The sequence below is a fragment of the Anguilla anguilla genome, chromosome 10, assembly GCF_013347855.1.
Source record: "Anguilla anguilla isolate fAngAng1 chromosome 10, fAngAng1.pri, whole genome shotgun sequence".
NCBI lineage: Eukaryota > Metazoa > Chordata > Actinopteri > Anguilliformes > Anguillidae > Anguilla > Anguilla anguilla.
Window position 1 is genome coordinate 29,444,317 of NC_049210.1, and position 27,346 is coordinate 29,471,662.

At 39.5% G+C, this 27,346-nt stretch overlaps 1 protein-coding gene across 5 annotated transcripts in view; it reads left to right on the forward strand.

Moving 5' to 3' along the window:
* The window catches only part of LOC118207110 (solute carrier family 2, facilitated glucose transporter member 11-like), a 75,029-nt gene extending 53,160 nt beyond the window's left edge, over nt 1–21,869 (forward strand). For all 5 annotated transcript variants that reach the window (XM_035380426.1, XM_035380427.1, XM_035380424.1 and 2 more), the window contains 3 exons: nt 14,602–14,677; nt 14,875–15,002; nt 20,925–21,869. In XM_035380426.1, coding sequence (XP_035236317.1) covers nt 14,602–14,677; nt 14,875–15,002; nt 20,925–21,146 — 426 coding nt within the window. In that variant the 3' untranslated portion in view covers nt 21,147–21,869. The remainder of the gene's footprint in view (nt 1–14,601; nt 14,678–14,874; nt 15,003–20,924) is intronic.
* Nucleotides 21,870–27,346: the final 5,477 nt, after the last annotated feature.

A 27,346-nucleotide genomic window follows, 5' to 3' on the forward strand; every position in this document is an offset into this window, starting at 1 on the left:
TATTTGTTATGATTATTATTAGGGGTCCAAGCAGCGAAGCTGGTGGAACCCTATTGTATTTGTTAGGATTATTATTAGGGGTCCAAGCAGCGAAGCTGGTGGAACCCTATTGTATTTGTTAGGATTATTAGGGGTCCAAGCAGCGAAGCTGGTGGAACCCTATTGTATTTGTTAGAATTATTAGGGGTCCAAGCAGCGAAGCTGGTGGAACCCTATAGTATCTGTTCGGATTATTATTAGGGGTCCAAGCAGCGAAGCTGGTGGAACCCTATTGTATTTGTTAGGATTATTATTATTCTTATTTTTCTCCGCTAAAAGTGTCTGAGGCTCAGCAACCGTAAGTCCTAGAGCAACCAAATTTGGCTGGTGGGTTCCTACCAACCCTATTGTATCTGTTAGGATTATTATTATTATTAGGGGTCCAAGCAGCGAAGCTGGTGGAACCCTATTGTATCTGTTAGGATTATTAGGGGTCCGACACTTTTTTCTCCGCTAAAAGTGTCTGAGGCTCAGCAACCGTAAGTCCTAGAGCAACCAAATTTGGGTGGTGGGTTCTTACGGCCCCCCACTACTCAGGCACTAAAAATCACCTATGTCAGCCAGATGGTGGCGCTATAACAAAGGGTCATGCGTAAAAGGCCATAACTCCCACACCATAGGTTAGATCAACACAAAACATCATAGACCTATGCATCTGAACGCGCTCTACAACTTTGCTATTGGCACCACCTATGTCCGCCATATTGTTTGCCAGCCATTTTGACATTTTCGTTGGGGCGTGGAAGCTTTCTCCACTAAAATGTCTGAGGCTCAGCAACCATAAGTTTTAGACCAACCAAATTTAGTAGGTGGGTTCCTATGGCCCCCCACTACTCAGGCACTACAACTCTCCTATGTCGGCCAGATGGTGGCGCTATAACAAAGGGTCATACTTTGTAAGGTCATAACTCCCACACCGTAAGCCAGATCAACACAAAACTTAATCGGCCGATGCATCTAAATGTGCTCTACAACCTTGCCATTGGGACCACGTATGTCCGCCATATTGTTTTCCCGCCATTTGGACATTATTATTAGGTGGGATGCGGAAGAGCTGGAGCTCCAAATCTAAGTGTTACGACATCTAGTAAACTTCTTTATGGCAAGCGACATCCATGGCGACGCAAGTAATCCGACACCGTAGGGTCTAGTTTTTATCAGTGAGGGGAGGGTGTGAACGTCGGGGAAGCAATGGAAGACAGTGCCAGCCAGAATGCATGCTAGGCTACCAAAAGTTTGTTAGTAAAAGCTTTTTAAGAGGATGAATAATTACTTTTCTTGAGCCTGGATCCATTTCAAGACAGTATCGGGTGAGTTTGTTTAGTCTTTGAATCTGTCATTATGCTGAGAAATAGCTAAACCATTTTATTGATGGTTTTTGAGTTTCTGTGCAAACGCGCGAAAACACGCTGGTATAATAAAAGAATGACGGTAATACATATATAGTCCGCTTCGTTCCGTTGCTACCATAACATAACAGACTATCTTGCGTCTACAGCTGCAGTTTCTCGCTGCAATTACTAATATTGAATATAAACAAAAGACGCAATTTATGCTGTAGTCTGCCAATGTCTAAATAAATAATACGGTACTCTGACCGTAGGAAGCAGTTCGCATGGATGGCGAGTTGATATTTCGTTTTTTCCTACTCAACGTTTGTTAGTAAAAGCTTTGAGAGGATGAATCATTACTTTTCTTTGGCATGAATCCATTTGAAGACAATATCGGGTGAGTTTGTTTAGTCTTTGAATCCGTCATTATGCTGAGAGAAATCGTATTCTCAATTTAATCTCTAAATTGACTGTAAGTTTAGGGTTATAACTAGGTAGCTGTTTCGTAGGTGACTTAGTTAATGCACTCGTCTTAACTATTGCTTGTATTTTTGTTGCTGTTCTTGTTTGTGTTAGTGTTAACCAGTTTAACCTGCAGGGTCCAAGTTGAACTATGCGGTTGTTCCCTGCACTTGGAATGGTAGGCTACTTCTCTCTAGGGTTTTTGACACACTTGTTCCTCGTTATGGTTATACACTTTGTTGTACGTCGCTCTGGATAAGAGCGTCTGCCAAATGCCTGTAATGTAATATTCCGTAGCAACAAGATAAACCCTACATTAGCCCTAAAATATGCCAATACAGCAGTGAAAACGCTGCTCACTGAATAATGAAATAAACGAGACAGATTTTTTAAAATTATACCATGTGAAAAAAAAAAAGAAAGAAACGGTTCGGTATTAGAATTTTCCGACGTTCGGTAGTTTTGTGTCAAATGTAAAAGCCAGGGAAATGTGTCTCCCGCATTACTGATTTAGAGGATGAAAAGTGTACTTTGTCAGAATCTTTGCTAGATGGCAGTAGCAACTAAGGTTGCCAAGTGAGGTGACTTGCGCTTGTGCACTCAGCTCCTTGATACAGCGCAAGCTTCGACTCAGTTCACTTCAGTAGCAATAGGTGTTCCAATTTGGAAATATTTTATTATAGATAGATGCTGTATTGTTATTAAAATATGCTGTTTTTAGATCTTTTTAAAAGTGATTATTTAGTTTACAATTGTTTAATTTTTAAAATATATTTAATATATTTTTCTATTGTTTAGTGTTGTAACACTATAGGCCTATGCTTATTAATATGTTGAACAGGCTGCAACTTAAAGGTTGTTAATAAACCAGGTTTTATGAAAATGAGGTCAATCCTTGTGGACATTACGTTTCTGATTTATTAAGGTCATTTGGTACCAAGTATTGAATAAGTATCGCTTCAGTATCGAGTATCGTGATACTAAACCTGGTATGGGTATGAAAATTTTGGTATCGTGACAACACTAGTGTGACGCCTTTTTTAGTTGCGGCATGGAAGTGCTGCAGCTGTACATACACGCCGGGCCATATATGTGTTACGACATCCCATCTAAGTGTTACGACATAGTAAAGGCCTTTACGGGAAGCGGCCAGGACACATCCATGGCGACGCAACTAAGTCATTCGACAGCGTCTCTTAGCACAAAATTGGCCATAAGTCATCAATATTTTATACAATCATCATGATATTCAGTAGATATGTTGGGTGAAGGCATATGATCATGTAGGAAAAAGCCATTTTAAAATCGCTCCATAGGGGGCGCGATGGTGCCAATGCTTGGACCCGTCCCAACGCCGCTTGCGACTTTAATTGTCTATTATTTTTCAACTATTGCTTTCGCAACTGTATAATTCTTCTGGATCCTTATGCACCATATTTACCCAGTCTTTCACCGAACGTATGAACTGTATTATTACATACAATCTGCACTTTCAGTTAACCAGCTAAATTTTCTAGTTGGCTAGAATATAGCCAGGCCATATGGAATAAAACTGGAGCTGAGTTGTGCTTACTGGCCTGCGTTCTTTAAAACCATGAGCACATGATGGCATTCAACAACCTCTTCTTATTGCAAAGCCATTCATGCCCATTTAACTAACTACATGTTTGTGACTTCATTCACTTATGAAATATTGACATTCAGATTATATCAAAACGTTCAATGCATATGTTTCACATATACACGCATGCCTTCATGCCTCAGACAACTACTTTGTTAGTGGCTCACTGCTAACACTGTTGCCTTGGGATTGAGGGTCAGAGGATTGAATCCAACCTAAGGCTCAGCCAAATCTTTAATTTGTTATGCATGCTTATTTTCTAACGAATAATTTCCTATTGCTTTTTAACTATTGCTTTTGCAGTTGTCAGATTATCACTATCTTCAATGCAATGTTTAGCAAAAGTCACACACGGAGAGCCATATGCATTTCATGACAGATGATTTATTGATTTTCATAAAAACTTACAACAGCTGACCACTGTGGCGTTTCTACTAACTACTTTTTTTTCTTGGTTATCAGCAAACACCACATTTCTAAATTCATGTTACCTCACCCTGTTCTCTATCTACCGACATACAAACAGTTACTACGTCTGTAGTCTCGACAACACCACATTAAAAACATTCCATTTAAAAACATGACTCATTCATTATTATAACTAATAGTACCCTACATGAAAAAACTACATTGGTACAACAGTTTTCGATGTAATTTCGCAAAAACTGCATATATGAGGACTTGCTAATACTGTCTCTTTTATATATACCATTCAATAAGGAAACTCATCTCGGTTATGGTTGGTATATTTTCACATGATAAAATGAAAAAATACTAGGCCAATTTACTTGACATAATTTGTGTTAGGTAAGCCAATATTGTTTATTGTAACTTGGCTTATTTTTGATATCAGTACTTTTAATGGAAGGCCTAGATTTAGCAAGTGGTAATGACTTATACAGTAGTCATAACAAATAACTGTAATACCGATTAGACTCACTGGGCATCACAAGTCGATGATGAAATATTTATTGGTTTTCTAAAAATTCAAGTGACAATGGTCAAATTAACAGCTGCAGCACTTTTTTCTGCAGAGTGATATTAAATGGTAAATGGACTGCATTTATATAGCGCTTTTATCCAAAGCGCTTTACAATTGATGCCTCTCATTCGCCAGAGCAGTTAGGGGTTAGGTGTCTTGCTCAAGGACACTTCGACATGCCCAGGGCGGGGTTTGAACCGGCAACCCTCCGACTGCCAGACAATCGGTCTTACCTCCTGAGCTATGTCGCATATTAAGAGTACTAGGTTAAAGGGTCCTTTACCCATAGCAGCGGTCATTATACAGAAATATCTAACCGCTGAATGCCTGACATGACCAATCAGAATGGGCATTCAACAAAGCCGTGTAATAAGTAGAATTAATAGTTGAATTTAGACTGATAAAAGACACATTTGGTAATCCACAAGTGCAAAAGCAGCATCTAAATAAAGATGAAAATAGAATTCAAGGAAAAGGAAAACTTGGTAAATCATAAATACAATAGCATTATCCAAATCAAGATAAAAATGAGATTTTACAAAAATTTGAATTACTACGGTAATAACAGTGATGTAAACCACATTATGTGGCAGCAAAACATATCCAAATCAATCAAATGGGCCAATCAACTACCCATGGATGGGCTTAAACTGTGAACAACCTATTTTGCCTAAGTTTGGAATCAGTGCTTATACTGTGACTTGTTATCAAATAAATGATCTAACGTAGTTCAGTAAACTGGTATGCTAGCTACTTGAACTTAAAAACCTTAACTTTGACATTATAAATGTAGCATACAGTTTTAGTTCAATTTAGAAATAAACATTTTTTTAGCTTCAGATGTATAATTAGGGGGCCAACCACCAGGTGGAGCCCCATTGTTTTTGCTAGGATTCTTCTTCTCCTTCATCTTCTTTAGCGCTCACTAAACTTTCACCCCTTTCCCATGTTCAGAAACTCATGAGATTTGGCAGGCAAGTTCGGTATGACTGCCAATTTTGAATGACACCCATGCAACTGACATTCTAGGTGGCGCAACCTGTTTCATGTACATGCACCTAATTTCTTCCTCATTTCTACCTCCTCACCCTGACCAAGTTTTATAGAACCCATAGTGTCCACCATATTTATTTTCCTCCATTTTGAATTTTTGGAATAAATAAAACGAAACTTTTTTTGTATTTCTCCCTACGTTCACCAGATTTTCTCACAATTTGGCACGCACGGTCTACAGCAGACAGCTGTGTTAAACTGAGAAGGAAATTCTTATATGTCAAAAGAGGGCCACAGAACTATTATTTAAATTGAACAAAAATGGTCGTATTGTGGGTGAGCATGTCCAGGTATGCAGAGTTATAGTGCACTATGGCCTGTGGGGAGCACTTTTTGCAAAATACTAATGTGCCTAGCCTCCATACAGCTAAATTGTACAAAATTCTGTAGGAACCCTCAGAAAGCTTCCTTCCAAGGGTCCTGAGAAGGACGTCCCCCTCAATCTGAGATTATTTAAGATAATTGAATATGAATATGCATAAATTGTGGAAAATATATTTGACTACAGCGCCTTTAAATTCAGCCTCTATTCAAATTTTCTGAATATACAAATTGAAATGGGACCTATGTAGATCATGTGTATCAATTTTCATGCCACTATCACTCTACATGGTGCTACAGTACCATTTCAAAATTGCAATTTTCAAATAATTATTACATCCAATATTCAAATAAATCTAAATCAGCATGGATGCCATTTGGATTAGGTTTGCAGTCCATGACCAAGTGCTCAGATTTTTTTTTTTTTGGCCAAACAATTACTTTTGTAATGGCCTGCATTTTACCTGTCACTTATACAGCTTCCCTCCCCCAAATTCACACTTTGATGGTCGGAGATAGCAGATAGAACCCCCCCCCCCCCCCCCCCCCCCGTCATTCATAGCTCTTCCCCTCTTCCTCAAATTCACAAATTCACACTCTCTAGCTCTAAAATAGGGTTTTTCAATGGGCTGGTATGACCCCCCAAGGGGTGTTCTGAGATTACTAGGGGGCATGGAAACCCTATGGAAGACAGGGGGTTGTTGGAGCTATTATGGGGGGCATCTGCCCCATATTAATTCTCAGAAGTTGTCAGATGGCCTCCAACGTCTGAGGGACGTCTCAATCATCTCAATTAAAAACATAATTCCTAGCTGCACTGAACACTTAATTTTGCGACTGATGCCTGCGCTCTGGTTGGCTGGTGAGAGCATGGAGAAGGTGGTTACTTCAGGTTCTGATGCAAAGTTAGAAGCAAGTAAACAACACAGCTAATGCACAGAACTGTATGTGGGTTGTTGTCAGTGAAATCTTCTAGTTAAAGGGAGCTAGCTACCTAGCTCCTGCAGTGCTGTTAATATTCAGGTGATCTGTATGATGCAGACATTTTTTAGGTTTTTTAGCCAGTGAGATGTTCTGTTTTGTAGTTTTGTAGTCTACTACATGTGGGTAAAAACCACAAAAATATTTATCGAACGCACTTTCAATTCCTATAGTCGCTAGTTAAGACTTGCTTTCTAGCTCCTGTTAGACAGCCATAAAGACCAAGTGCTAGTCAGGAACTGCAAGAGGGATTAGTTACGAGGTTCTTAATAAAACTTAGGTGTTCTTAACTCACTAATTTTAGCTACATAACATCATAAGTTACTAATGTTGTAATCGGCAGATGAATATTGAATAGCCTAAAAAGTTAAGTCAGATATTTGAGTGCTGGTTCAAAATAATGCTTTCATTTGCTAGTCACCAACTAGTTAACACTAGAAAGGCCAGGGGCAAGGCCATCGGGCATTTGGACTTGAACATTCAACTTACACCAACACTGAAATTGCAATAACCTATCCTCCTCATTCCCTAATTTTTCCTAAATTTAAAATAAAGGCTTTTTAGAATGAGAAAAATCTACTCATTGAGGAAATACAGGCAGTTTTTGCCATTTTCTTCACAAAAACCCCCCACCAGACAATAGGTTGCAGGTACTGGTATCCATTTATGTTTTGCCTTGTTTTGCACATTTTTTCTCAGCGTGCCTGCAATATGTCTTGAAACATTTTCCCTTAGATTATAGGCCTATGACAAAACCACTAGGTCTATCAATTTCAACATAGGTGCCGCTGCTGGACATCGAAACTATCTGTATGTCTGGCAACAGGAGCTATCCAACTGGGCTTGACCCCTCGTGTCCAGTTAAACATTAATAACCAATAACCGTAATACGTCAGGAAAAAATCTGTTCCATAGCATTTAGCCTACAGCTGGATTAGACCACAACCTCTGACAACGGAAAGAGGTTCGACCGGGTTCTACACACAGAGTGCATAACCTATTATGTGAAGGAGTACAGCCTAAGATCCTCTGCTGCTATTGTGGCCAATGTAGTTTTTTTTCAGTAGATATTTGAAACCGTAGAATTTCAATAATGCGGCTATGTTGTGTTGTCTATCTACTGGGTTGTTTGTGACCTGTGTTGTCTAAACCTATATTGTTAGTATTGTGTTGTTTGTAGCCTGTATTGTGTGACTGCTTGTTTTTTTATTGTAACTATTGTGAAGCCAAAGGCAAATTTCCACAAAAGTGGACAATAAAGTATGTATCTATTTATCATCTATCTTTGGAAAATCATTTTTAATTTAGCTTGGACCCACTGCCAGCTCCTTTTGTTGTTGTTGTCACGTGCTTAAAAATGAACAAATTTAATGTTTCAGTGTGGTGACATTTTCATTAAGCAAGTGAATGAAAGTCTTCTTACGCAGGCATTGGCCTATTAAAAAATGCAGTATGTAAGTTTGGAGGAAACTGTAAATCACATTTGTGAAATGGAGTACGCTCAAGTTAAATTAATTAGATAATTTGATAAGAAGCATCAAGTTAACCCGGATTGTTTAAACAAAGTGCTGTATGTGAAACAGGTCCCTGTTTCACTGCAGGATTACAGAGCTAATTGGTTAACAGCAATGAGTAAAACCCAGAACCCTCTCAAATCTGGAACATGGACTGAAGTAAAAAGAGCTGTTCTGGGTTTTACTAACCACAGTAATAATAATAATAATAATAATGAGAGAAGGTGTTAATCAGTGCAGTGAGGAGCGTACAGACTTATACACTATTGAGAAAAAACAACTGCTCAAGAAACATGTGATCTTGGCGAGTAGTTAAGATTTTGGTTTACACAAAGGTAAAGTGCCTAATAACCCATCTGAATAAACTAAGTGAAATATTGATTTAACATCATATTTCCTTGCCTTTGATACAGGACTGGGCCTGTAAGGAGCATCTCCTCCACCTTCTATTAGCTTACATTGTGGAGAGCTGACAATAGGCTGTCATGGAAAGAGGATAGCTTTTTCATTCTGTTGTTGATTTCATTAAATGAACTGCTATGATGTAGCTCAAATTAATACAATTCCGATACACATAAGTGTTAAGAAACAAACTGAAAGGGAAAAACAACTACATTAGATCATTGTCAGTCTCACCTCAGGAAACAATTTATTGAGGAAGTACTGTACTCTCTCTAGGATTCCAAATGACCTCTTGGTCCCAACAAGGACCAACAAGTTCCCAGGTAGGCCACTAGTGCATCCTGTTGTATGTCATCATCTAAGTACATTGGGACCAGGGTTGAGGACTTCTGCATCTGGTTCAGCCATTTGGAGAATAGTTTGCCATTAATTATTGCCTTGGGACAGAGAAAACACTGGCACATTAAAACAATATACAATATACTATTTATCAACTCTAAAAGAAGGTTTTGTGGTATCGTATGACTGTACCAAGAGAGTAACACTTCACCTCATCTTCACACACTAACTGGTTAAAAAAAATGTGATGCAATTTTTTCTCCCTCTAGCCCATTACCAGCAGGCAATTCTTCATCCCACAGGTTTTTATGATGTAGTCTATGAGTTTTTGATTGGCACTGGATGGAGGCTGCAATGCAGCAGACATGTTGAACTTTCTGTCCAAGAGCCAAACCTCTTCCCATGGCTTTTGAGAGATTTAAAAAAAAAAAAAAAAAAAAAAAAAAAAAGGTTTGTTTTGGCTGAAAATAAACAAATACATACATACACTTCAGTTTAAAAATTCTCCATGAGTTTGGCACATCACTACTCTCGAATAGATGGCATGTCCATTTTAAAAAGATTAGGATGTCAGTCAACACACATTTACATTTTCAAATTCCAACTACAAAAGAGCTTTTTGTAAAGAAAGTACAAATACTAGCTGACAACTTGTGGATAGTACTTTTGTTATTACAAATAGGTAGTCCATAAAGGAAGGAATACAACAAGAAATAAAACATGGAGAAGTTGTTGTAGCAGTAGAGCTTACAGCTGGCCCAGTAACTACATCCAGCAACTATGACAATCAATACTGCCAAAATCCTAAATAAGACACACAAGCCATTTACATCTTGATAAATGAAAATACTAACCTCTTTAAACTGAAAAGGAGCATTTTGTTACGGTCACGACACGGGGAACCCAAATGCAGGACTTGGACGCAGACAACTTCTGTGATTCACAACAGTGAAATTTATTAGCAAGTTTCAGGAAGGAATAGAGAGAGAGGAAACTGGAGCTGCTGACGTGGAGGCAGGTTGTAGGCGTAGCCAGGTGCAGAAGCTGTTCGGTGTGACGGCAAGGGTTGGATCATGGCAGGGAGCTGACTGGAGCTGGATCGGAGGTGGAGCTGTCACGGAGCTGGCAAGACGATGACTGGACAGGGCGGAGCTGGACTGACACGGTGGGGCTTGACCAACTGGGCTGGACTGGACCAGGCTGGACTGGAAGGCCGGCGAAGGGCGAGCTGGATTTGGCGAGCAGGAAACTCGAGGGGGTTGACAAGACAATGACAGGACTACAAAACAATCTCAAAGACAAACATACAATGAGACAGAACCTGAGACGTAACAGACAGTGTAGGGGAAGCAGGCAGGTGCGCGGATCTGAGAACGAGAAAAAGTACTGAGTTAATTCAAGACAGTTTTTGTATGGGATAACAGACAGGCTAGGATAAAGATCTGTCAAAGATCTGTAGAAGAGCCGAGTATATAAGCAGGAGAGGAAGCGTGCGGAGTGCAGAGAACGCAGGTGAGTGGAATTATCCTAACTGCAGGCTGAGAGCAAGAGTCCGCCTACACTGCAACAGAGAACAAAGATTTTACGAGAAAAGAAAAGATACGTAAGGCAAACACAAAACACGAGTGATATGACACACTTGTAACAATGCAGAGGGAAATCTGGAAAAAACTTACATATTTGTAACACTTTCACCACAAATAGGAAATTACAATTTACCATAAGCATTAGAGTCCCACTGTAATTTCCTGTCATCTGGGAATTGCTGCAAAAACATTGTTGTTGAAGTGAGGATTAGGTAAAATGTTTGTTTTTATGAATCAGGCAGTTTTAACCACAGACGCCCTCATTTGACGACCTGCACTCTGAATACTGAACACAAGTGCATCAAGTTAAAACACCTCACTTATCCAACATGTAAAATATATTTATTAGATTTAATTTGGTATTTACTATCAGAGATATCAATTATCAATTAAATCACTGAATTTGTTGATTGGTTAGACCAACCTTTATCAAAATGTACAGCTCACAACCAGATTACAATGAAAAAATTAAGTTAACAAATATCCCAAATAACAAATATTCCCAGTAATTCCAAGAAATGTGCCAAGACCGAAATGACAAAACCAAAAGAGCAAAATATTCCAAAAAACCAGAGATGAAATATGCCTAACCTAGATGCAGGACTCCCACCCCAGGATGCCTACTTCCAACTAACTGTTAAAAATGAACTGCTAACTACTAGAAAAGCACACATTTTATCTTACACTTCTCCTGGCCTGTGCATACTTAATTAATGATCACAGAGGATCCAAGGAGTACTAATGTCTTCCCCTTTATATACATTATTATTGGTTCAGGTAAATTTACAATACAACACATCTTATAGGGAAATTGACCCTCTCCTAGTAAGCATTATGATGACATTAAATATTAATATGTGATATTTTTGGGAGGGGCAGCTTTGGCTATTATGGGAATGTTTGGGAACTACTATGTGTATACGCTAGATCAGGCAACAAAAAGTTACAAAGTCAGCAGTGACACCTTGACTTGCACTTTATTATGGTATGGCTAGCCAGTTAATCAAACGTCTAGATGGTAGGCTATGTCATAAGACAATCTATACGTTCAGTGAAAGACCGGATAGATTTGATCCACAAGGATCCAGAAGAATTATACAGTTTCAAAAGCAATAGTTTAAAAGTAATAAACAATGATTAATTAGAAAATAAGCATGCATAACAAATTGAAGACTTGCCGGAGCCTCAGGTGGGATTCAATCCTTTGCCTCAATGGTTCCAAAGCAAGAACGTTACCAGTGAGCCACCAACAAAGTAGCCCCAACGGTTGTGTATTTTCTTGGTGAAAAATATATATGTTTATTTTGCATGTGTATATAATGTTTTGATTGGCTGGTGTAGCTAAATGTCCAATGGGAAGACATATTGTTTGTGGGCTTGGAGCATTTGTGATGATATAATCAAGCAGGAAAAAGAAGAAAGAAAAAATGCTAAATCCCCTAAGTTTGGGGCTTTATTGTGTGGATGTGTGAAGTTGTTTGTGAATTCTGTCTGATATGAGAAGGTACAGAAATTAATGTTTTTAAGGGCAGAGAGTCTGTGGTCATTGTGTTTATTTCTGTAGGAAACCCTGAAAAGTGCCAAACTCACTGTGCTGTATAGGTATGGGGCATGCCGCCCATGGCATCCCACTTGGCGGGATGCCATGCCTGCCATCCCAATTAATGTATTTGAAGTGGCTAATGACTACTGACATGTCAAAGTTGTTTGAAGTAAAATTTCATAGTGCTAGACTCAATATTCAATATATTTATTCTCATTCAATATATTTATTTTTCATGTATACTGTCATAATGCTACAGTTTAATGAAATAACTACATTGAAATAGCTAACTTACCAGAAAATAATAGTTGTTTGCTTTAATATTATTTTTAAAAAATAGGCTGCTTCCCTCTTCTATGTAATCACTCTTCTCGAATCATCATGTGTGTGACTTTTAGGGTGGGGTTATCTTTTACTTAGCGGTATTAGCACAGTAAAACTAATATACTGTACACATTTACTTGTATATATTGTTATGGAATGTGACGTTTACTGTACTGTCACTCCTGCAACTTCAGACTAAGTCTTGCAACTGGCTTTTGCTCTACTTGGGGGACTTGGTTGTGAAGAAATTAAACTAATTTAGCTGTTAATGTACAAGTCAAGGGTGCACAGCATGTCAGTCCACAACTTGTCAGAGCAAAGTAAGTTGTCCAGTGAAAGCAAACAAAAACATAATGGCTTTGTTTTTTCCAAAAGTGTTCCTCTGAAGATCATCACAAAATGCACCATGGCATAACATCAAATAAAATTTCTGTATAAACATCATTGCAGTATAGTGGAAGATCTCCTTATGTGGAAAAATTACATTCTTCTGTCCCCTACTGTCAGAACCCTGCAAGTATTATCCTCTGGCAACTGCGTAAAATGCATCTCTAAACCAGCAGTGCACAAACTGTGGGCCGTGACCCAAGTCGAATTTATACCAAACACGGCATTATAGCAGCACTCTTGCCGGAAGTAATTTATTTTCAATGGAGAGAGAGGCAATCCACGTAATTCCTACTTCACTCAGCCAAACTGTTTACTATAATTGTACTTAATGCTCTTGCTTGGCTAGTACAGTTGAGGCCAAAGTTTACATATACCGAGGCAAAATATATTCAAACATAATTTTTCTCAACTCCACACATTTCATGTTACCATACTATATGTCATTTCCTGTGTTAAGTCAATTAGGGTTTCTACTTTATTTCCTTAAGAGGTAATTTCAAAATAATAGCTGACAGACAGATTTATTTCAGCTTTTATGTACTATATCAGATTTTCAGTGGGTCAAATGTTTACATACACTTTGTTAGTATTTGGTGGCATTGCCTTTAAATGTTTTAACTTGAATCAAACGTTTGGGGTAGCCTTCCACAAGCTTCTCACAATACTTTACCGGAATGTTTGCCCTTTCCAGGTCAGGGCTTTGTGATGATCACTCAAATAGTTTCACTTTGTTGTCTTTAAGCCATTTTGTTCAGACTTTGGAGGTACGCTTAGGATCATTGGCCTGCTGGAAAACCCAGTTGCGACCAAGTTTTAACTTTTCAGCTGATGTCTTGAGGTGTTGCTTCAGTATTTCTTGATAATCCTCCTTCCTCATGATGCCAACTATTTTCTGAAGTGCACCAGTCCATTTTGCAGAAAAACACCCCCACAACATGATGCTGCTACCCCCATGCTTCACAGTTGGGATGGCGCTCCATATATAGTGCTGACATTATGGCCAAACAGTTCAATTTCTGTTTAATCTAACCAGAGAAAACTCCTCCAAAAGGCTTGGTCTTTGTCCTGGTGATCACCTGAAAACTTCTTTCTGGCTTTTTTATGCCAGTCTTGTGCGACAGCCTTTCAGGCCATGGTGATGTAGGATTCTCTTAATGGGGGATGTAGATACTTTGGTACCTGATGCCTCCAACTCCTTCACCAGTTCCTTTGTTGTTGTCTTGGGGTTCAGTTGAACCTTTTGGACTAAAGTTTGTTCAGCCCTGGGAGTTAATTTACAATGGAGTGTCTGTGTGGTCCCAAGATTTTTATATTTGCATACAATTGTTTGTACAGATGCTCGTGGTACCTTCAGTTGATTGGAAATTGCTCCTAAGGAGGAACCAGACTTGTGGAGGTCCAAAATTTTTTTTGGCTGAGTTGCTTAGTTTTTCCCATGGTATCAAGGGCAAAAGGGCAGTGACTCTAAAGGTAGGCCCTTAAATACAGCCACAGGTACCAATTTACTCTCAATTAACTCCTAATTATGACAATTGGCCAATCAGAAACTTCTAAAAAGTCATTACATCTATTGTAATCTATTGAAAATGAAGTCAGTTTTAGTCATGAAAAGCATGGATTGATATGTTTGGTTCATTGCTGGAAACACTGTGCACCCCTGCTATAAACCACAGTATATAACAAACTTTCCTACTCTTGCTCTCTTTTTAACAGCACACAGTGTCAGAGATGCCCTACTTGAGTATGACTTGTGTTTTTGCCTATATACTCAGCTTTGGAACAGGGCCAGGTGAGTCACTTCTTTTTAATAGCTGTATCTCAAAAGCAAGTTGATGCTCTTGGTATTTGATGCTTCTCAAGCTGTTGATGATGTGCATTAATCAAACATATTTAAAAGAATTGTCCATTTTTATGTTCCTAAATGTATACCACATGAACATGGTAAAGTAAAAAAACAAAACTCATCTCCCAGTGTTTGTCCCCAAGCTGGAGTAACAGGTATCCTGCCGACTGAGATATTCAGTCAAACAGCTCGCCCAGCTGCCTACATGATTGCTGGTTCCATGATGTGGCTCAACCTCTTCTTGATGGGCATGGTCTTCCCCTTCCTTGTGGTGAGAATGTGATCCTCATGCTTAGCCATGCTTGGCAAGCTCTAAACAGTGGTAAAGTAATTTTTCACAAATCTACCCATCGGAACGACGACTGAAGACCCACCTCTTCAGGCTACACCTCTCCCCATCCCTCCCTTCCCCCCTGTAAATGACTAAACTTAGGGTTGTAACTAGGCAGCTGTTTCATAGGTGACTTAGGCGCATCAACTGTCTTAACGACTACTTGTATTTTTATTTATTTTTATTTTTCCATAGATTGCGTTGTTGCCGTTCTCGTTGTTAGTGTTAATCAGTTTAACCATCAGGGTCCAAGTTGAACTATGCGGTTGTTCCCTGTACTTGGACCGGTACTTCTCTCTAGGGGTTTCGTCATACTTGTTCCTGGTTATGGTTATACACTTTGTTGTACGTCGCTCTGGATAAGAGCGTCTGCCAAATGCCTGTAATGTAATGTAATGTAATGGAACGAGTCACCATTAAGCGTTTAAACTGAAGACCAAAAAAACTTTGTTCAATTTAATTTTCATGAGCTACTTAAAATATTCATTTATAGCCTAGATTTTTGATCAGGCCCTTGAATCATGTAATACTGGTTTTCATTTCTACCAGATCTCAGATTGATTAATTAATGTCGCTGATTGCCCAGGGATAACACTAATCTGGTGTCCCAGGCAGGGCCGGTTTTAGCCTGCTGTATTAGGGTGGGCTGGTAGAAATAATAGGTGGGCAACTTGGGCGCAGTTTCGTCACTAGGATTGGTGTCACCCAGTGCGCTTGACGGGGGGGACGGGGGGACGGGGGGACGGTGTGCTGTTGGATGCTCTCCGGGGGGGGGAAGGGTGCTGGCGGGTGTGGGCGTGTGTAATGCATTAAAATGATATAGCACTTCTCGTCACATTAAAGACCATCTGGCAGGTTAAATTTTTTACGAAATGTATACTTAACCTTGTCTGTAAATGACCATTTGAAAAGTTAATGTAGGCTTGAATAATTTTTACAAGACATAAGGGCACAAATTCAGAGGAACTAGTGGCCATTTTGAGCAAAGCTCCTAAAAACGCCTTTTTTTCTCAACATTGCGTCATATTAGCCCAATGTGCAGTAGTACTGAGTCTTAGCGGTCGTGATATAATGAGTTGGTTTTTTTCATTAGTTTTATATTGCATTTCACCATGTATCATCATGGTAAATTATTGTGTTTGTGCAGCCTGTCAGGACACCCAGCACACAATTTTCCTAACAGAAAAGGAACGGTGCTAGCTTTCGTGTCTGGGTGCGTTTTGTGCAGGTGAAGAGACGGTACTTCACTGCTGCATTTGTTGCAAAATACTCCTGCCGGTATTAGACAACCAATACTAGTTTTGTTATAGCCTGATACATGATAGCAAACTTTACAACGTTGTGATGTGAACACAACGTTAATATCGTTAGCTAACGCCCATAGATACGTGTTCATTCTACAGTCAATATCCAGGGTTTCCCCCAGAAAAGTTGGTAGGCCCGGTGGCAAGTAGGCTATCTTTTGACGGGGGCCGGTGGCCCAGCGGCCAAGTGTCTTTTTTGACGGGGGCCTGGCGCGGGCCAGCGACAGACTGATGGAAGGATTAAGGTAGGGCCCTATAATTTCTGTGATAACAGAATTACGGACGGAATTGTGGAATTGAGAATTTAAAAAAGCTATAACCCAGATTCCATAAGGCCCTACATTAAGTCAGTGCTAAAAGCTGACTGAAGATTTGAAAATATGACTATGTAATGTGAATGTTGTTATAAATAAGTCATTTATTCAACACACATTTTAAAAAATCAACTATTTACAGCATAGCAGAGTCTTACAAAGAATCTGACAACAATGTAGAGTCTTGGAATGCTGTGTTTTCAACAATAACAAAATAAACTAAATTAAATTAAATATAAGTTTTTGCACTCTACAAAAAACTTGTATTCAAGTCCTGATTGGCTACTGAATCTTACAACAAGCTTTGGAATGCTGGGCACATTTAAATAGGCATGGGAATCGAGAACCGGTTCCAAGTTGTCCTATTCATTGGAATCGTATGCCTCCGAGCTTATCGATTCCGCTTATCGAAGCCAGCCTGTTTTTACGACAGCTGCGCATTGCAGAACAATGACGTAACGCCTTGGGGGAGGCACGCACGCAGGCAGCCTCTCTCAGGTGTTTGTTTTGGACGGCAGCTGTCACAACAAATTTGATCCGGGCTGCCAGCCTTGATACATTCTGTTGCGATAAAGATTCTAAAACGACTCAGCAATTTCTCTGGATTAACGGGTTATTTTCTAGCCTGAAATGCGATCGTATTACGAAATGGCTACACATGTCATGTAACGTGCAAGTAGTTGGCTATCTCCCTGGATACGAAGTAAATGTTTTTACCAATAAATAATAATAATAAATGCGATTTTATCCATGTAAATACCTATACAAAAAGGCAAAATAAATGTCGTGTTTGCGATTGCCGTCGTAGATGTCAGAAGGAAATGTCACTGACAAAAAAAAGTTTGCTGTCTTCGTAGTGGTTTGGGCTGGAAACAAGCTGTAAGAGCGGGATATGCACAACACTGCCTACTTATTGGCTACTAAATCTTACAACAATGTACAGCCTTGGAATGCTGGGCACATTTCAACAACAAAATATCTATGTATCTGTGTTACTGACTGTTTGGCTAGCTAGCTAAGTTAGCTAAATGACCACGTTGTCGTGCACATCAATGTCACCAAGCTAACGTTATTAATAAACAAGTGAAGTCGTTATTTAGATGGCGATTAATACATCATGTAATATTACAATGTATTGAATGTTACATTCATGCTACTAGTTTAACGTTACCTACACACTGCTTAAGTTAATATAAAAAGAATGTACTTACCGACGAGATGAAGTGATAACACAGTTTGTAACAAGGTTAGTTAGCCTACTAAAGAAATGGTGCCTTGCTAGGTACCGTTAGCTTGTGATAGTTGGAAGCATCAAGTGTTGAACATCACTCTATGCACAATGAGGGTAAAGAACAGACCTGCTGTTTTCCTATAGTGCGTTCACATTTTAACCGGCAGATGTCGCTGGTGAGCTTTCCAACCAAGCCGCCCCACTGTAACTGTAGTTTAAAAAACATCTTAAAAATACGTTAAAAATAATAATAATAATAATAATCCCCGATGCTTAGGCCCGGCGGGGGGTCAATTTAGGCCCGGCGGCCCGCCGGGCTTGCAATACACTGGCGGAAACCCTGAATATCTGTGACTAAATATTGAATAAACATACAATCTTACCATTGGTCTTACGCGTAGAGATGTCGCTTTTGAGACTGAGTGGTCATATATTGTCTTGGACAATCCGTTTGTGAAATATATGCACATTTGTGACACCTGGGTGCCTTCCAAAATAGCTGTGCATAACACCACACGTGTTGATTACGGCGTTGTCGCCCTTTTTAGTATGGTCTGGCTTGATTGACAATTTATTTATTCAGTAGGTGAGAGTATAAGCTTTCTAACGATGTATAACATGTCTATTTTTGCTTTTGGAATAGCGTTTTATAGGTCAGTGTAACCATATTTTTTCCTCATCATCGCATTCACTTATGCACACTCTGTGGTAGCATTAACAGACGCTGCACCTAACGAAACGTTGTCAACGATTTTTCGTAATTTCTTGGAAAATACTATTATTATTGAGGACGTCTGGGCATAGCTAAGCCATTTGTTTGCTGATAGCCCAGCTGACATCATTTTCTGGAGCGAAACAGAAGCGGATAGGACTGTGTCATTGATTTACTGTCTCTGTCTCTATCTACTGAACACAGATAAAATGTTATATTGCTACGTAAGTATTACTGCTCAAACTATTTCGGTTATATACATTATTTTTGAAATTGAGTGTCTTTAAATAGGTTAGTGGTATTATATAATGTGGATATATCTATAAGCTAACACTGGTCACTCACCAAGACACCTGTCCAGTTCTCCACTGGTTCTCCTCACACCACAACTCAATTTGTCTCCTCTGACCGTTATTCCTTGTAACCCTGGTCTGTGCCTGGTCTCTTGGACGCCTAGCAGGCTCATAATGGTAAGGCTGTGGTCCGTCATATGCGTTCACATAAACATTTACAACCTCTTGTGTCAAACCTAGGGTTGAGATCCAATCTACTTATTGTTCAACTTGACCGCTCTCCCTTCTGTTAAGTCACTTCCGGGTTGGCGTTTTTTGGATGCCGAAGTAAAATTCTCTCACAAAGAAACGACTCCAGAAGTCACTAGTGTATATATATAAGTATATTTTTATGAACATCTAGTTCCTACATCGTTTTCCTACACATTGATTCACTGGGGTGTCCAACCTGCAATATGCTCTTTAATACCACTAATTAATTCAACTGGCAGTAGGCTACACTGCATCAGAGAAACTAGCTGTTTCAACCCGTGGCTGCCCACCCAATCAGAAGTTATAAACGGTACTGGTATTTTCTGTGCTATTTTTCTATTGGCTGAACAAAAAAACAATTTTTTAATTTTTTTCTTAAGTTTTGATTGGGTGGGCAAGACGCCCGTTTGGGTGGGCTGACCCCACCCCTGCCCATAGCTACCGCCGGCCGTGGTCCCAGGACTAAAGCAGTCTCAGAACAGAGGAGAACAGTGGAAGCCAGCAGCACTCCTGTGCCAGATCTGAGTATCCGTGGTTTTTAATTAGGATTTTTTAAACTTTACTTCAGACTGGTGAAATTAACATGAGGAGACAGCATTTTTTTTTGTGTTTCATATAATTCTGGTTTTCACACTGATATAAAATTTTACAGAATGAGCCACCTGACAGTAACATATAGGTGTCTATTATATTTGATTGCTTTCTAGAGGTGTTCTCTGCCACTGCTATCATCTCAAATGAGACATTTTGCCACAGGGACTTGAGCTTATCTGTTTAAAGACACTTTTTACTCCTATAGCAGTACTGGGTATCATTGACATTTCTGGAATGGAATCTTTCAATCCCCTTTTTAAAAAAAATCACATCACAGGGACTGGAGTACACTTTGCTCAGCACAAAAGACACTGTTAATTGAATAGGGTAGGACTGTCATTTCAACGTCTATGCGGTCTTCCACAGAGTCAAAAAACACAAATTAAAGGGTGGCAACGGGAGGAATCTAAATACCCTCCTATTGATTATATAGTGTAAGGTACGCCTGTGTAGAAACAAATTACCGCATACATAGAATAATTGTAGTATAACATATGACATATTCACTGATACAATAAAAGGGGTAAAGAAAAAAGAGAACCAACAAATCAAAATAATTAATTAAACAAATTATAGGCAATGCAGATCAAACAAACAGTAATAATCTTAAGAATTTTTTTTTTTTTTTAATTAAAAAAAACATGAATGATTGAGGGGCTCATTTAGTCCATCGGTTTCCAGACTATTAAGAGTGTGTATCCAAAATGCCTCTCTGCAGAGCAATTTCTTAATTATGTCACCGCCTGAGGATGACACCTGTCTTTTCCTGAAGTTCAAAGTGGTCCTCCACTATCCCTTTTCCATGTGTGTTCTAATGACAATTGTCATACTTGACCACTTGACCATACTCCATTGTACATGGTCTCACTTAGAATCTCTAATATTTTATATATTAATACCTTCATAGTTACTGTTGTCTTCAGCCTACTTGGTTATACTTTTTCGCAGGATATGATTTCTTTTCATTGTGTGTAATAACTGTTTAACATGATTTTCAACATTAGTTGTTTTCTAATGTATTGTATTGTCAGTTCTACCTTGTTCCAAATTGCCTTTTGTTGTAAATAGGTCAGACTTTTCTCATGTAGTACAATGTTAAATAGTAATTTCAAACACATATTTTCTCAGAATTCTCATATATGTTTATACCTGTCTGTTTCAGAGAGGCTTTGGCCAGTTTTGCTTCCTTCCTTTCTGTGCCGTCTGCCTTCTCTCAGCCGTCTTCATTGGGCTGGTGTTACCTGAGACAAAGGGGAAGAGTCTCCCTGCCATTGCTGAAGAGTATGACAAGCTTAATTTCAGGGGCCAGGAGCTGCAGCTTTCAGTTTCAACTCAACTGGCCCAATACCAGCCGAGCAAAGTACTCAGTTCTACTTCACTGTAGTTTGTGCATCACGCGAGCAGCAGAGCTGCAACATTTGACAACTGTTTAAACAGGTTTATCCATTTATGGTTGCAGTAAGTTCTTGTAGAATGGAAGTTAAGATTGATATGTTTTTAAACCAAAATGAACTTTAATCATGGGATTTTCTAACCTTGGTCCCAGGTGATCTCAGGTTGAACCTTTTAATTGATCAGGACAATTGAAGACCAGATCCTAATTCTTTTAGCTAAAATATTTAATTCAAAATATTATGGCACAGAATAATTATTTGCACATCTACTAAATTTATATGGACAGTAACTGTGGAAAGATTACTTGCCACTTTCATGATTTTCTTTATTACTGTACATTTGTCATACTGAATGGTTTCAGATCTTTAGACAAAATATAATATTAGACACAGGGGGGGATTCCTTTTTCACATGAAAAAGTGATATGGGTGTTTGATAGATTTTTTCATTAAATAAATGAAATAGTAATTGAAAAAATGTGTTTTGTTTACTCAATTACCCTTTCTGTCTAAAGATCCGAAACCATTCAGTGTGACAATTATGTAATAATAGAGGAAATCAGGAAGGGGCAAATACTTTTTTATGACACTGTATCTGTTTTCTATACTGGCATGCATGACTGCAGTACAAAATGTGCTATACAATTGTTGATCTGAGTTGATCTGTACAGCTTTGTTTTGCCAATTAAAATTGAATGGCATTATTCATTGAATAGCTTGTCTATTTGATTGCTCCCGGAAGTATAGGACATGTACCATGGTACATTCATTTAGCCAATTATTTGTTATCCAATACAGGATCACTTTGGCTCTTGGGAGCGCACGCATGCATGCGTGTACACATGCACACACACACACACACACAAACACACATTTAGGGCTGTCAACTGTTTTTTTGTAGTATTTTTAAATGTGTTTAATTAATCTGAATACATTTAATATTATCCCTGTTAAATATTAATTCAATATTTATATTAAAGCACATTACTTGAAATCCATTGCTAGCTGTAAGACTCATTCCATCCCCTGCCCTTGACCAAGTTAATTGGCTGGCCAGTTGATACTTGGTAAATACTTTTTTTTGTGATGCACTCAGTATTATTGATTTGAACCACTTGAAAACTTGACTCGCTTTAAGTACACACCACCAGTCTAGCCACTGTCATTGGAACTTTTCCCTTCACCGTTTCTGTTTAGCTGACTAATGGAATCTATTTCTATGAATGGGTGTTTTTCTTACGGGCATACTGTATACTATGCACACTACCTTATACAAAAAGCTCTGTTTACTATATAGACATTGCATGGTTTTTGTGGTGTTATTTTCTACTGCATCCAATATGTAATTAATATATTCAGGTAAATGCTGGTAGCTTTAATGACCCAAAGTCCCAGCTAACAGGGACTGCATTATATATTTTAAATGTTATAAATTGATCAATGTTTTATGTAAATTTATTTTGTCACTGATCATAACATTAGTTGATTAATTGTATTAATATGTTACATCATTAGGTTAGCATTTTATATCTGAAACGTACATTAATATATTGAGAACTGAAAAACTGTTTTACTGATTATATTGCAGCAGATGTCCTGAAATAAACCTATAGTTTAGGAAATAAATTAGGACACTCAATTAATTGGTGGCATACCAGCATACACTCTTACAGTACCCCATGTGCACGGTTTCACTATTTTTCTTTGATTCAGTTCTTCAACAAACATTTAATCTAAAACTAGCTAAATTAACACTTTCCATACTTCAAAGGGAAAGCTTGATAGAGGCAATAGTGGTAGCAACAATCCCTATGCAAAAGAGCATAACAGAGAGAAGCGGTTTTTAATAGAAACACTGACAAATAGGCGAAGATTTTTCTATCATCAGATGACAAGGATGAAGAAGAGATGGATCAGACACCTGATGAGAGGATGCTGATGGAGTGTCTGGTTTATCATTGTTTGTTGATGCAGTGTACACCCTCTTTAAATTCTGTGGTTTTATATTTTAGGACATAACTAAGTCCTAACAGTAGATAAATCTAACCTCACGTAACTTGAATCACAAGTTAATTTGTAATTATTTATTTATTTAACCCAAAAATAAGACATGTAGAAGCCATGCGTGAAAAGGTGTGCACTTTACTGCTTCCATATCAATTTTTTTTATTACCATGCATCTGCAGGATGATGAAGTTTGTCATACAGCTCATAGATTTAGAGGTAGAGTGCAACAGGACAAACAGTACTGCTAAAAACAACAATAACAATACATTGGGCAGTACAGTAGACACTAGACATGGGATAACAAGTGCAACTTTTAGGTAACAAAGTGCAAGTGTATTGAGAGGGGTGCTTTGGGTGTGTTGTCATTACCACCTGTATATAAAACCAGAAACTTTGACAGCTTGGTCCGGAGCATTCATGTTTGTGTTAACGCAACATGCAAAGGTAGCAATTCCTGCGGTTCATCAGTCTGGGAGGGGTTTCCAAAAAATATGAAGTCCATCATTTCACAGTAACAAAGAACATTTATAAATGGAGAAGATAAAAGACAGTGACCAATCCACCCAGTAGTGGGCATCCCAGCAATTCACCCTAAGGTCAGTCACAATGATCCCTGATGTAGAGTTTGGAATATTTTTATTGTATTGAATTTTATGTCCATCTGGTGAATAAATAAATATAATTTGGAATTTTATTTAAAACCAGTTGCCGAAAGCTTGAATAATCCCTCAAGGTTTGGGAAAATGAACAAATGATTCTAACCTGCCTGAACATATTGACTCAATTATGGTACAGGATAAATAAGATTTTGCTGATTGGTTAATACAATCTTCATACAATTGACACAGGCCAGTAACAAACTCCAGGCTGCTTTTATGTCTTTGCAAGAAAAAATACACAAGCTAAAGTGTTTTTTAAGTGCAGAAAAAACAAAAATCATGGGACCCCATTTATAAAATTGTCTTACGATCACCTTGTATTTTTGCATGTAAGTTCTGAAATATTTCCAACAGCCCCACAGCATTTTTTTCTTTTTTTGTGCACCAGCTGTTCAATTTGCTTGTACCATCACACTAGCCTTCACAAGGTTGACGTTGCCCTTGTGTGCAATTAGATCAGACTACCTAACCCCAATTGTAGGTTTACCTATTCATTGGGACAAACTGACCCCACATCACTGGATAACACCCACCATCACCCTACACCATGTGACCAAATGGCTCTGCACTGTGTGTAGCTGCATTTTGTTCAGCAGCTGCTGTTATTTTTTAAAAGCCTAACTTCTACAATTTTGTCTGCATTGGATGTAAGTAGATGGCGGCGTGTGCAGACACAGTGGCTCGGCTCTCTCTTTTTTCTCTTTCTTTTTACCTCTTAGTTCTCTTAGTTAGTTTATCTTCTATCAGTAAAGCAGTAGCCTTTAACACATACGATCGATCCCAGTTGGTGGATAAATACTGCTGCCCAGATTTGGAGCTGCTAACGGCAAGGTGCAGACCGTTCTTTCTCCCGAGGGAATTCAGGACAATAACAATCATGGCAGTATATATTCCCCCACAAGCTAAGGCTATGTTAGCATTGGAAAAGCTACATGATGGCATTAACAAACAGCTTATGGCGCACCCGGATGGGGTGATCATTGTAGCAGGGGACTTCAATCACGCGGATCTCAAACTGGTCATGCCCAAATTTCATAAAAATGTGAATTTCCCAACGAGAGAGAACAACGTCCTGGACCAAGTCTACACAAACATTCCAGGAGCATTTAAAGCAACCCCATCTTCACATCTAGGACAGTCAGACCATATTTCCCTAACTCTGACCCCAGCTTACAGACCACAGATCTGCAGAACAAAACCAGCTATCAGGACCGTACAAGTGAGGTCTGAGGAAGCCACCTCGATGCTGCAAGTCTGCTTTGATAACACAGACTGGGATTTGTTTGCAGAAGGAACAGACCTTGAGGAATATGCTGGATCAGTCCTAGGATACATACACTTTTGCACAGAAAATGTATTAACAAAAAGGACAATAAAGGTGTTTCCTAACCAAAAGCCGTGGATAAACAGCAATATGAGGACATTACTCAAGGAGCGGGATGCAGCTTTCAGGTCAGGTGACAAACAAGCCAGTGAAGCATGGGGGGCATCAGGGACGCAAAGCGCAAATACCAACAGCGTATTGAGGATCAATTTGACAACAACAACCCCCACAGCATGTGGAACGATATCAAGGCACTGACTGACTACAAAACCTCCAATCTGCTGCCCAGTGATGACGACAAGCTGCCTGTCCTGAACCAGTTCTTTGCCTGCTTCGACACTCAGAGAGGGGAGCCTGCTCCACTCATCAGTCGATACTGGTTCTACAGCACCACCAGGTGAGGACCACCCTGAAGAAAGTTAATGCACGCAAGGCGGCAGGCCCAGATGGAGTGCCTGGCCGGGTACTGAAACTATGTGCTGAGCAGCTTACAGAGGTGTTTACTAAAATATTCAACCTCTCATTACAACAAGCTGCTGTTCCAACATGCCTTAAATCCTCCACCATTATTCCAGTGCCCAAAAATTTATCTGTGAAGTGTCTGAATGACTATCGCCCAGTGGCGCTAACACGCATAGCCATGAAGTGCTTCGAGAAACTTGTGCTTTCACACATCAAAACCATCATCTCACCTGATCTGGATAAGCACCAGTTTGCCTACCGGGCAAACTGCTCCACAGAGTATGCCATCATAACAGCTCTCCACACCGCTCTGACACACTTAGAGGAACCAAACAGTTATGTGAGGATGCTATTCGTGGACTTTAGCTCCGCATTTAACTCTGTCATCCCCCACAAACTGGTCAGTAAACTGGACAACCTGGGCCTTGGTTCCTCGCTGTGTTCATGGGTCATGGACTTCCTCACAGACCGACCACAGCAAGTCAGGATTGGCAACCACACCTCCTCCACCCTCATCCTAGGAACCCCACAGGAACCCCACAGGGCTGTGTGCTGAGCCCTATGCTCTTCACACTCTTCACCCACGACTGCACCCCCATCCACACCTCCAACTCCATAATCAAATTTGCAGATGACAGCACTATAGTTGGGCTGATTTCAGACAATGATGAGATGGCCTACAGGCTTGAGGTGGTGGAACATCTAGCTGAGTGGTGTAGGGACAACAACCTGGTCCTTAACACATCTAAGACAAAGGAGATGGTTATTGACTTCAGGAGGACCTCAGAAGTCCACCTCCCCCTCCACATACATGGAGAAGCAGTGGAAAGCGTGGACAACCTGAGGTTCCTTGGAGTCAATATGTCAAAACAGCCAGCATGGACCTGCAACACCTCACACTTGGTTAAAAAGGCCCAACAAAAACTCTTCTTCCTCAGGAAGCTGAAACAGGCCCAGCTCCCACAGAAACTGCTGCTAAACTTCTACAGGAGCACCATTGAGAGCATCCTGACTAACCGTGCCACTGTGTGGTATGCCGGCTGCACAGCCGCTGAGCGAAAGGACCTGCATCGGGCGGTGAAGGCGGCCCAATGCATTGTCGGGATGAGCTCCCAAACCTGGACACTATCTATGCCAGTCGACTAAGGAAGAAGGCTAGCAGCATTATCAGGGACACCACACACCCCAGCCACTCCGTTTGAACCGCTGACGTCCGGCAAACGGTTCAGGACAATAAGATCCCGTACCAACAGGCTGAGGACCAGCTTCTTTCCCAGAGCTGTAGCCTCCATCACACCCCTCCCTGCCCAACCACGAAATGAATAACAGGAACTGTGAGCGCACACACACATTAAGGACTGTGGCCCATACACGCACACACATACACCCACCTCCACCCTCAAAGTCTGATACTACAAACACAATTTATAAACACAAAAGTTAGCACTACTTTTATTTATTGTACTGCTTTTATTTACTGCTGCTTTTATTATATTGAGAGAAGCCATGCGGAATTCCATTGTACCTGAGTATAATGGCAATAAAGATCATTCAATTCAATTCAATATCCAACAATTTTATTAATCTCAGTATATAAACATTTTTAAAAATACAAAAAAATTGGTTAAAGGTCCAGACAGAACATACACGACTCTTCAACAAGACCAGGTTAAAACCTAGTATATGGCTGGACCATAGACCGTATAAAAATATGGACGAAGTGATCATGACGTCACCC